The sequence below is a fragment of the Bombus flavifrons genome, chromosome 9, assembly GCF_040668555.2.
Source record: "Bombus flavifrons isolate JBK064 chromosome 9, iyBomFlav1_principal, whole genome shotgun sequence".
Taxonomy (NCBI): Eukaryota; Metazoa; Arthropoda; class Insecta; order Hymenoptera; family Apidae; genus Bombus; species Bombus flavifrons.
The window spans coordinates 9,838,554-9,850,753 of record NC_138450.1 but is presented as its reverse complement, the minus strand read 5'-3'; the positions used below and the strand labels follow the sequence as shown (position 1 = coordinate 9,850,753).

The 12,200-nt window shown below is 34.1% G+C and overlaps 2 protein-coding genes across 7 annotated transcripts in view; both read right to left on the bottom strand.

Moving 5' to 3' along the window:
• Positions 1 to 266: 266 nt before the first annotated feature.
• Positions 267 to 11,159, bottom strand: Rab6 (RAS oncogene family member Rab6). Of its 2 annotated transcripts, none has more exons than XM_069120996.1 (6): positions 10,914 to 11,159; positions 10,201 to 10,259; positions 9,442 to 9,601; positions 9,158 to 9,363; positions 9,004 to 9,070; positions 267 to 6,194 (listed from the first exon to the last, which is right to left on the bottom strand). In XM_069120996.1, exons 1-6 carry the CDS (start codon positions 10,981 to 10,983, stop codon positions 6,121 to 6,123), a joined length of 636 nt encoding a protein of 211 aa, XP_068977097.1. In that variant the 5' UTR covers positions 10,984 to 11,159; the 3' UTR covers positions 267 to 6,120. The 2 variants fall into 2 exon arrangements, with proteins under 2 accessions (XP_068977097.1, XP_068977098.1); XM_069120997.1 differs by lacking the exon at positions 267 to 6,194 and adding an exon at positions 7,308 to 8,553 and having other exon boundaries at positions 10,914 to 11,158.
• Positions 11,160 to 11,358: 199 nt separating this feature from the next.
• The window catches only part of LOC138183091 (protein FAM8A1), a 34,752-nt gene continuing 33,910 nt past the window's right edge, over positions 11,359 to 12,200 (bottom strand). For all 5 annotated transcript variants that reach the window (XM_069119648.1, XM_069119650.1, XM_069119652.1 and 2 more), the window contains exons 5-6: positions 12,027 to 12,150; positions 11,359 to 11,963 (exon numbers count right to left, since the gene is read on the bottom strand). In XM_069119648.1, coding sequence (XP_068975749.1) covers positions 11,625 to 11,963; positions 12,027 to 12,150 — 463 coding nt within the window. In that variant the 3' untranslated portion in view covers positions 11,359 to 11,624. The remainder of the gene's footprint in view (positions 11,964 to 12,026; positions 12,151 to 12,200) is intronic.

The window sequence follows — 12,200 nt, the reverse complement described above, 5'->3', positions numbered from 1 at the left end:
AAATCTCGTAAGTTCGTTTCGAACCGTGACAAGGGCGTGCCTTTCGATGGGACACGGTACAAAAAAGATTGCCTTCGGTTTTCATTATCGCAACAGCAAACAAAAGCTGCACTGATCTTAGATATGCGATCTTGATCGTTCGTGCTTCATTAAATATAAATTGCATAAACTGAATATACTGATTAAGCGCAAACAAATTGATAAGTCTGCAAAGAGAATTAGTGTGAATTTTTCTCTTGTAAATAATCTTCCTATGCTTCGATGAAACACATTCATTTGGATTTCCATAGAATTTAAGTGCCTTTTTGCCAAGATTATTTTGGTATGAATTCATACTTTCAACTAAATTTATTAAACCGCATAATACAATAAATCTTCGTTGATTTCAATATTCCCATTAATTTAAATTAATATTTTTTTATCTCTTTATCCTCATGAACTGTTCTGGAAATGATAAAGCTTTATCAACATAGATCCTACAAATTCGGGCAGCCGTTTCTATCGAAAACCAGCTTTTTATCCCAATCAACGTGGATTACGTAAATTTTATTATACTCTTTTTTTTTTCGACAAATGATTTTTACACAGTGATTCACCGTTAAACTCGAAGCTCTCGCAATCCGAATTTTCATTCGGTTTGTACAATTCAATCTCTAACCGACTCTTGCCAACTTCCCATTTGAAATTCTCAAATTAATCAAGTTGCACTCCACCAAATTAAAACGTATTTTTTTTTCTCGACGTTTCTTATAACTTCGTTTTTAATTAGCGGCAATATTTGCCAGACTTACCCAATTATTCGCTCTCCACTCGACTCACCAACGCGTTCACGTTGGCGGAAAAAGTTCCTCGTCGAAACGAAAGGTTGTTCGCAGGCTTTGGCTAATTATACTCTTATTCTGATTGAAATTAAATTTGATGGGAAAAAACGAGAAACAAGTGTATAAAAAACGAGAGAGAGAGAGAGAGAGAGTGAGAGAGAGAGGAATTAAACAATAGGCGTTCGCTCCTCACATTTTTACAAAACTTTCCGGTTAGTTGCCCCTATTGAGTCGAAACCTCATCAACTGGCTTCACTTTTATTCTCAAAGTTCCGATTGCTGGAGAACTCTTTCACAAATCGAACCTCGAAACTTCGAAGGAACTCAAATTCATCTTCGATACCGCCATACCAATCCCTTCAACCGGATATACATCGTCACCGTATCCATGTTTATACAACCGAATGCGGGCTAACAAACATTCTCTTCCAAGTATTCCGTGGTCTAACTACAAGTATCGCTGTAGTATTCGTTTACACTAGCGGTTCAATCAACCTATGGTACCATCGTAATTGCATTAAACAGGCTACCCAGTCTCCGGAAAGGTCTATCGTGATCCAGTGTGACGGATTACAGTCGAATGCGTTATGGATACGGAACGTCTGTTTTCGAGGAACTCCTAATCGGGCTGAGAAGATAACGCGAATATACTCTGATAGGATTGCTTGATTGCAGTGCTGTTACCTGTGATTAAATCACCATGCTACGCTAATCGAATTATAGTGTCTCAGTCAGCGTATGTCATTGATTTATTGCGTTGAATCCCGGAAACCGGACCGCTAGTGTGAACTTGGAAATCTTTGCACCTAATACGATAAAATGGAAAATAATCGGAGGAATCATCTCCTTAATTTGGATCATTGCTTTCTAACCAGCGTTACACATTCATTGCGTAAAGTCACATTCGGTCTTCGATTGTTAGGATAAAATGATTGCGGCTTCGAAGGAACTATGAGTCGAGGAGGTTGAAATTAATCAATAGAGAGTAGAACACATATTTTACTCATATCCAATCGAACACAAACGGGTGTATCGAATTCTTAAGCGAAGCGTGCTACAGTGTTTTATTCACAGAAGAAACATAATGTTCGGTACGACCGATTAAACTGTATAAAACAAACGCATCCTTCTTTATCGCAGTCCTCCTCTGATCTCGGTTCGTTGTAGCACGGACAAACGCGTAAATCGAAGAAACGACGACACGTGTCCCCTAATATTAAATACGATACAATCGGTGTGTTTGTACGTGTATGTGTATGTATGCAATTGCTACAGCTACACGTAGCTTCGAAGCTAAATGAGAAATATCACGATTTACTACTCGTTATTTACGTACTTCGATATTGCGCTATAGCAAATGAGGGAAACAATAAAAGATCCCGAACTTGTCCTCGGTATCCATTTCTTTCGCCTCTTCAACGAATCCAATCGCGATAGTTATAATAATGTAATATGTATACATTGCTTATAGATGATGTGAGCCATAAATGCACTTTTAGTCTTCCGGTCTGATCAGGATGTTCAGGCGCGTATGTAGAACGATGCAGGTACAAACGCGAAGGAGCTGTTGTCGGTCGTCGATCAATTTCCCTTACATCGATCTCGAATGAATCAAGAATCTCTGGTGTTTATTTTCAATTATATTTCTGCAAGATCTCGTTTTATCACGTTAAACAAAAGCGTACATTAGTTTCTATTTTATATTAAGTATGTCGGAGAAACTTAAAGCCTTGAAACATTTAACCCTTCGAGTCTCGGATTTTCATTTCCTTTCGAACGAAGAATAATAGGAATCAAGGAAACATTCTACTATAAGTACCAAATTATCATATAGAGACAGAAAATCTAATATACAGAAAGGACATTGCCACAAATTTCATTTCGCTTCCTACGTCGAAGACTATATCATGAATTCATAATGTTGGATTCATAATGTTTTACAAAAAGATCCATCACAAGAATTCTACAGCCTCGATGACTGGAAGGGTTAACTTTACAATTAATGAATATCGCACCCTACTGCTACGTTAAGATTGACAATTTAATTGCAAAAAGACGATACAGCGAATACCTCTATTTAACTAAGAAACATCGGCTACAATAACATTACCACATAACGCGGCTGCCTTGCAAATTACATTCACAAGAATCCTCCGAAACGCTACAAATCATTATTACTACTAGATTATCAAATCTCCGTTAACCCTTTCGCTACGAAGAGCAACCACGTTACAAAACCGAATGTTTCCTTTCTCATACTAATATTATTTCAAATAATACAACGTAATTCCGTTTAATTAGGACTATCTCTTAAATAAAATGCAAGCTTGATAAAAAAAAATATAAGATCTTATGAAATCTGGATACTTTTTCCGTCGTACTAAATAATTCTAATAAACGTATTCCATCCCTTACACAAACATTTGTCAATACTTTCATAGATGTGTTTCACGCAATCACCAATTATCGTAATTGTCAAATCACGCTTGAGTGACTCGATACAATAACGTAACGCTTCGACGAAATTCGTGACAATATTTTTTATTTAATCGGCAATACTCTCGTGGCGAAAGGATGGAACCGTAACCGAAAAGATCTCACTGTGCCCCAACGAAACAAGCACCGTGGATTTTTGAACGATCCATCGATCGCGTTGTTTCCAATGATAGATCGTTCCGACTAGATCGACGTATCTCTACATTCGTTCGCTTCGCCAGCGTGGAGGAGACAATCGCTGCAGCCGCGTGGAGATCCAGAGGACTTCCTTTAGTTACATCGGAAGTGCGCCCCTGACGAGCGTTGACGCGTCCTCCTTCTCCTTAGGCATGAACATCGCGAACTAGGCGATAAAGATTAAAACGAGTACAGCAAAATTATTCCCCTCGTACGGAAATGTCTAAGGGAATCTACCCTACGTCGAGCTACGGCCGTATTTTCGGTCGAGGAGTCTGCAGCCGAGTGTCTTCTCCGCGGAACACGAGGCCGAATGAAAGAAAAATATACGCTCGGCATGCACCAACAAGAAGTCAAATGGTACGAATCCTTTCCCCAACCGACATTTTTAGGCGCTTTTTAGATTATTCCATATCCATAGCTTACAATACATTCTTCAACGAGAATATGTTTTTCCCGAATAGAAAGTATCGAACGTAATAACGTTCCTAACGTAAACTTTCCAAAACGTAACTTTCTTTGGGATTCGTATCACAAAACTTCTGGATGTTCGTACGCTGCAATACAAGACACGGTGCGAATCAACGCTACACGATACGTTATTACACAAGGGGCTGCGCTAGAGAGACAGTTTAACGTTGAGAAGAAACGGTGCTAGTGCACGTAGAGCTCGCGATAAGCACGGCGGATTAATGAATTACATATCACTTAATTTCTGTTTCATGTTTCGCTCTTTTTCCATCGTTTTCTTCAAATAGAAGCCTTATCACATCAATGTTCAACGACGACGCCAGAGGAAACTACGCTCGTTCGCGACTTCAGTCACGTGGCAAGCGGAATTTTCTCATCCTTGCATTTTCTCCACAGATGCGTCTACCGTTTCGTTTTTTCTAAATTCTAATTAGCAGATGTAAAATTGGCCCACTTCCTTCATGGCACACTCGATTATCGCTGACAGAACACTGAATGTCGCGCTCGAACCAATTTACCCGCGAATTTTCCGAGTTCAGCAGCTTCGTTATCGAGGCTGTCGACACATCTTTCCCTCCAAAGCGCTTCATGTTATGCCTGGCACAGTACAGTATTAGTATTATAGCTCGAGTATATTTCGTTTCGTTTTATTCGATTCTGATTAAACAACGGCGTGCTCAAAAGCGTTCAGTCTCCTCGATAAAACACGAGCAATTTCGTCGCTCGACGCTCGTCACACGTCGTGACACACGAGACAGGTTCATGAATTGATGCACAATGCACACACTTTTTTCCATACTGATTTCTACGTTTTAATCATTTATGCACTTATTTGTGCATGTGTGTTTGTGTGTATCTCGTTAGAAAGAAGACGCAACTCTAATTTTCCTTTTAAACTGAAATACCGATTCTCTTTCATCTATGATCTTTCATCTAACCTGCTGAAACAATCAACAAATTTCATTGGTTCGAAAGATAACGTACTGAAAGACAAAAATTGAATAGTTACACAAGTTAATAATTATATAAAATGGCGAGTGAACGATTGAACACATTTCATTCTTTTCCCAAATTATTCTCTTCAACGTGCGTCTTCTTCCTCAATTTATGAACGGATCGCATATCGAGTCGCTCGCTTATTTATCAAGAAATATTGAAAAATGTCTATAAAGATGGTTAATTATGATTACAATATTATAAACCTTGAACAATCCACCATCGAACAAACTTGCCAATAACGTGTTCTACGTGTGAGTAATAATTTTCGCAAATGATCCGGAAACAGACCGTTCGATCATTCGATTTCCTCGACTATCTTGTAAACTAATAAAACGTTTTACTTTCAGTCGTTTTCGTTAAGGTCTAGAATATCTCTGTCTAAAAGACTCTCGTCTAAGCTTCTCGGTGTCTTGTGCGTGTTGAGTAAATTTTACCTCGAAAATCGCGATCCAAGGAAACGATGATAGGATGAGCAAAGAACGTTGTTCGGAAGAAATTGGTGGCATCTCGACTTCTCGAGTCGGCTAAGCTCGACGAAATTTTATGGAAAAGTAAAAATAGTAATGTCGATGTACTTTTTATTTATTGAACGATTCGCAACATCAAGAATCGTGATATGTACAATCTCACAGAAAAGCTGTTTGCATATTGCTTCGATCGCTTAACGACGCATTGAATGATATTCTAACGAGCATGGAAGAGCCATCCTATCATCGTGATGTAGCTATTACATCGGTCATTCGTTTGATGGAATTTTTTATTTCTTTTCTGAACGACGTCTATTTGCGGTTCACACCGTAATGTGTAAAGAAGATCGCTAGTTCTCGTCGAAGAGTGTCTGGCGGGTACAACAACATAACAACGTGCACTATAACCGTACGAAGCTGTTCTCGGAGTAATATGAATCATAGCAAAACGCTCAGTTAATCACGCTATAGTTAAACGACTTAAATGAGACTGATTGGGACAGAAGTAGTCGGTAGTAAGAACGGTGTCAATGAAACGTTTTGTGCCTTCGTCGCGCGTTAACTTATGGGCCACGATGTAGACATCAGAAGAAGCCAGCATCTTGTTAATAGTACGTGATGATTTTTGGTTCGTATCAGAATGTCTCAAGGAGTTAGCATTATTAGCTGCACATTGATAAACCACCTCCCTAGCAAATGCAGCCGCTCTCTCCCTCCGATTCGGAGCCGTTCTGCATCGGTGATTGATTCTGCAAATCGACAGCTGCTTTCGTGTGTTAAGGCGTTATCACAGTAACCATTCGATTGCCATTAATATTCAGCTATTAATTCATTTAAAAAAAAAAAAGGATCAGCATGTCGATCAATTTTTGTATCAATCTTACAAATTCGTGTAAATTCTAGGAAACTGCTAAACCCTAAAAACAATCGTATTAATAGATTTGAACGATTCCTTGTGTTTAGGCAGTAATGCTGGGTCATTATATCAGATTTAGAAGTTTTACAAAGAATTTCTCAAGTGTCTATACGATTTTTGACTCTGGATATCGATCGAAAATTTAGTCCCATTGAAGTTTGAGTCAGTAAATGTGTATTTTTCTTTTTCCGAAAGCTAGGATAGATGGTATTCAAAAAGCATATAAAATTTAAGTAGTTTAAAAACGGGACGGAGCATTCCCTAACATTAATAACCGTGAAATTTTACAGCCACAAAGCACCTTAATTAGAAATTATACAATGAGTGCTATCTCTCACATCCTCACGATATGATACAAAGCATTGTATATATAGGAAAAATAGAGGCAAAGTGAAATATTCTGTATATGCCAATAACTAATTGTTCAAGTACGTCATAAATTATGACTTTTATCACTTGCCAGCCCGACTGTTCATTGAGTACATTAATCATAGTCGTTATCGGAGTTTTTAACGTTTCATAAACAAAATAATCATTTTTCCAGCCAGATAAACAAGTAATTATCAGTATTTTAGGTCATTGTTCAAATTATATGGAAGTATACTTAGCTAGCTTCATTTTCTTTCTACGAAGCTGATAGCGGAGCACAGTAAAAACTATAGAAAATACTACAAAGGCGACAGACCTTTTATATTAGAGATCTTATAAGACAAAAGATTTATAATGCAATATAAAATAAAATAGAACTGCTTCTGTTATTTGTGTGGTTTTTGTATCATTAAACTTTAAGTGTTTCCCTTTGTCCCTATTTTTCCTATATGTATATAAACCCTAATTAAAATATTATACAGCTAAAAATGAGACTTATACGATAATTACGAAATAAGGAAATATGTATAACGAGGAAAAATGGCAAGAACAAATTATGGTTCATAAAAAAAATCAATATAAAAAAAATAATGCTATTAGGTGTTTTTATATAAATAAAATATTACAATAATTATTAACAAAAATATCATAGTATTAGGTATAATAGCATTCTGTCTATCCATATCCCAAATTTTAAGTTAATATATACAAATTCAATTTTGTCAAAGCTTCTGAAAATGATTTGATCTATCTAAATTTCTTTCTTTCCTTTTTTTTTTTTTTGCTTTTGTATGTGTATATATAAATGAAATATTCAGTTCCAAGTATATATAAATAATACTTCAATAGGAAATGCAACATATTAATTTATGCAGTGATTGTTCCAAATCAAGGAAAACCATTATACATGAGCAATGTTTTCTTAAAATATTTATAAAAAATGAGATATCGTTAACTACTAATTTTGCATCGTTGAAATTATTTTTCTCCTTATGTTCATTCACAGTACGCTCGCAGGTACATATTATACGAGTTGCCTTTTATACTAAATCGGTCCACATTTCAATCCAGTGCATCCATAAATATATAAGATTTTTATTGCTTGCGTTTGCAACCAGTTCAAATCGATAACGAATTGTAGTTGACTATTACTTTGACTGCATTTACGCAATACGTAATTACATGATTTCAACATTAGTTTATCGCGTATTGCAACTTATATATACATGACGATAAATACATATGTAGTATATATATAAGTGCACCATATATCATGCAATTGCAGCACTGATCATGCACACGACTAGTATTTCATTCAAATTCTTTTTTATCAGAATGCAAAATATAAAAAAAATGTAATTACTTAAAATTACAAATATTCGTAACAAACAAAATATCTGTTATAAAAATTATTTGTCGATTAAGAAAATGTTCGAAGCACTATCTAGGATGACGATTATTAACTACCGACACGTCAAAAAAGCAAGCGGCTCTGATGAAGTACAAGAGTTTAAATGAATTAAATTATGTTGATGATTTACTAGTACACACAAACACGTTATTGTGTAAAAGCAGTCTGCTTAAGCTACCGTGGGATATTTATTTTTTTCACAAAAAAACCATTATAGCTCCTCAGTACAGTGCTACTCCTTTACACATTATAAACTGTGGAAAGGGTGCAGACTGAATATCACTGTCCTAGCATTGAAAGTTTAATTTATAAATTAACTTATATCAGTGTGTTGTCTACCATTAGGCTGATCGGTGGTTTAACATGCACAACTGCTCTCCGATGCTTTCAGTTCAATTGGTGTGTCCTTCAGAACTACTTCTTGCACTACAGGTTTAGCAACACATTAAGGAAAACACAAAAAGATAACGGAAAAAACTAAAACTGTTAATAATGTTAAAAAATAATGTTAAAAGTAATGGATTCAAAACGATTCTTAGAAAATTAATAATGGTTATGTAAAATTTTAAACTATATAACATACATATTTAATTATTCTAGAAAATTGATAAAATATTACTGTAAAATATATCTGAAATTTAAATAACCAATAAAGTTTCTATAAAATATATTGAAAGATTACTTTGATAGACTGAAGTCAAGTAATCTTGAAAACAAATGATATTCAAACCATGTTAACAAATAAAAACAGAATAAAGATCGAGGATGTAGGACATATTTCTTAGTGCTATATTTGAAGAAAGAAAAATCCCTGAAATATGATTATGTATATGTACCATGCAGATGTGCACATTACGTATCTTACATAAAGGATACTGTCTTCAGGTGGCTTATTTTCAGTGGAATCCATGCCTGGTAAAGCTGCTGCTACTCTTCTAAAGAGCTGGTCAATGAATAGAATAGAATTAATATATTACAATCTTAATTAATATAGCAAAGAATAAATGTTTATTAAGCAATAGAAACTTACCTGCTTCACATTATATCCAGCTTTAGCACTAGTTTCAATAAACATTACATTTAACTCTTTAGCTTTTCGTTCACCTTCTTCCATTGAAACTTGTCTTTTATCACCCAAATCTGTTTTATTACCCACTAACATAATAATTACATCACTTCCTCTTTCAGTCCGTACATCATCAATCCATTTTGATGTTTGATGAAATGAGTTTGCATCTGTATATATAGTTCACTTGAGCTCATGGTATAACATGACATAGTCTACACTTTATCTCTATTTCAAATTAAACTTACTAGTAATATCATACACCACCACTGCAACAGTAGAATCTCTGATATAACTAGGTATCAAAGATCTAAACCGTTCTTGGCCTGCAGTATCCCATAGCTGTAATCTTACAGTTCTATCTTCCAGATACATAGTTTTGCTTAAAAAATCTATACCTATTGTAGCCTGTAATAAATAGTATAGTATTTTATTGTAACTTTCCATATAAAATCATTTCATTAAACCTAAAATATTTTAATTAAAACTAATATATTGAAATTTCATATTTTAATAAATTCACAAAATAGAAGTAATAATACTTGATGATAATCTTATGATATTCCTACATTTTGTTTCTTTAATGTTATCTATTACAAAAAATCAATGTCTTGGCCCCCCTATTGTCTCTCCTCACTGATAATTGATACTGTCCATTTTATACAACAAAAGTGTAAGACATAAAAATCATGACTACAATAAAATAAAATAAAAAAAAAAAAAAAATGAAAAATAAAGATATGGATGAAAGTACAAATTTATGACATTCTCATATGATCATTGGAAAATATGCCAATGAGATATGGATAATCTCAAAAATTTGGATTGTAGGTTGTGTGGTAAAAGAGAAAATTAAAGAACTGTTATATTTAAATATTTATAAGATAACATATTAGTCTATGTTACTAAAGAAATCAATTTGTTATTTGGTATTTATTTAAGACTATACGTAAATTTTATGATATATGCATAAATATATGTATACCACAAAACCAATAGTTTCATACCTGATACGTGTTGTCAAAGCTGTCATACATAAACCGTGTGATAAGAGAAGTTTTTCCAACTGCAACATCAAATCACACGATTAATGGAAAAAATGTACTATTATAAGTTTAAAAAATCAAAATATAAAATAGAATATAGTTGTACAGAATGTAGTTCAGAAACATACATGATAATGAATTATTATTATAAATTTAAATAATATTGTAGCCATTTCTAAAAATATATAATTCATAACAAAATTACTATCTTCCCTTAGATAAAATATAAATTATTGAAATTTATTCACTGTGATTAGATTTTACATTATTGCGGTATATCGATATAGTCTGCAATCGTTTAAAATGAAACAAATATATAAAACAGCGATACGAGATTAACTGCATAAATAATGAATTTTAATGGTTAATAGACATTTTTTATGAAAATGATGGGATTGTACAACTAGGTAGATATAAAATTATGGGTATTGTTAAGACTAAATGCAATTTTAGGATGGTGATAACAAGAACGACGCCAAATTCGATCGCAACGATAAAGTTGCACAGTGACCAGAAATATTGATCTATAACCTAGAACGGTCATCATTGGAACTGATACATACGACAGAAAATATGGTATTTGATACACGAGAAATCATCAGCAAGATAAAACGGACATGTACATCAACAATATTGATCCAAAATCAACGGAAGTAGATTTAGAAAATACATACCGCTCTGTTCACCGAGAAAGACAAGCTTAAATTTACGCAACGGGTTTCCAAAATCACCCGAAGACGACATTTTCTTCGTATATTAGAACTACTACGCGGTGGATTATAAGTACTAAGCACACGTGAATAACTTAATTGATGCAACGAGTCATTAATTTTCACGAGAAATCATCTAACTTGACAGGTCGCAAAGCCACTCCTTCCTTCACTTGTAGGGTAGCCACGTTTAACTGGGAAGTGACGTCATTGGTTAGTTGTTAGTCTTGTTAGTTTCTAATCTTATTCCTCTAGATGGCGCTAAAAAATTTAAAATACATCGAAAAAGTTTTTTTCTGTTACTGAAGATTTCCACAAAAATGTTCCTATAATAATTTCGCAAATGTTATAAAAACTATGTTAAAAAATTATTAATGTCATATGTGCGGGGATTCAAAAAGCTTGAAAATAAATTACAAAATGTTTTATTAGTAACTGTGTTAGATAAAATCTGTACAATCTCAATGGTATAAGTCTCAAGATAATTAAGTTTTGTTTCCCAAACAATTGGTAAATTTATGTTATCCAGAAATTGTAAGATTTCTCGTAATACATCTAGAAAAATACTTCGTAGTATTGCGATAATCGATTTGTTTAGTTGAACGATTATATACATATTAGATACGCTTGTGCACACACGATATATACAATGTAGGTATAATTTTTTTGATCTTTTTATTGTTGATGAAGTCTATTATTATTTAAGTTCCTATGAGGATCTTCAACCACAATGGAATTACAAAGTAGGTCATAAACAGTTCTGTTAAACCTGAAGAAAAATAAGGCAAAGCATATAGGAAATAGAAATGCTAAAATCATATTCTTCACAACTGATCTTCCAAGTGCTAGTGGTAAACCTAAATCTATTCCTGGTGAAACAAGTACAACGTCAGGATCATCAGGTCTATCAACAGGTGTAACACTACGGCACTGAACTACCTTCAATCCCATCATGAATTTTCCAGGTGTTGCACCACCAATACGACCATTTACACCATGTTGAAGCCAAAATGCCTAAAAGAATGTTTTCATTAAGCATTCATTACTTGTATTATTTTCTATCAATAATATACATACCTCAAAAATGCACACTATTACACGATGAATTATTTCTAGTATTAATATGCCATATGTCATTTCCAAAGCCATTTTATAATCAATTCTCAAGTTTGCTCGTACCAAGTCTAGATCATCTATATCTCTAAAATAAGATAGGATGATGGGAAGTCAAAGAAAGATGAAACTATAAAG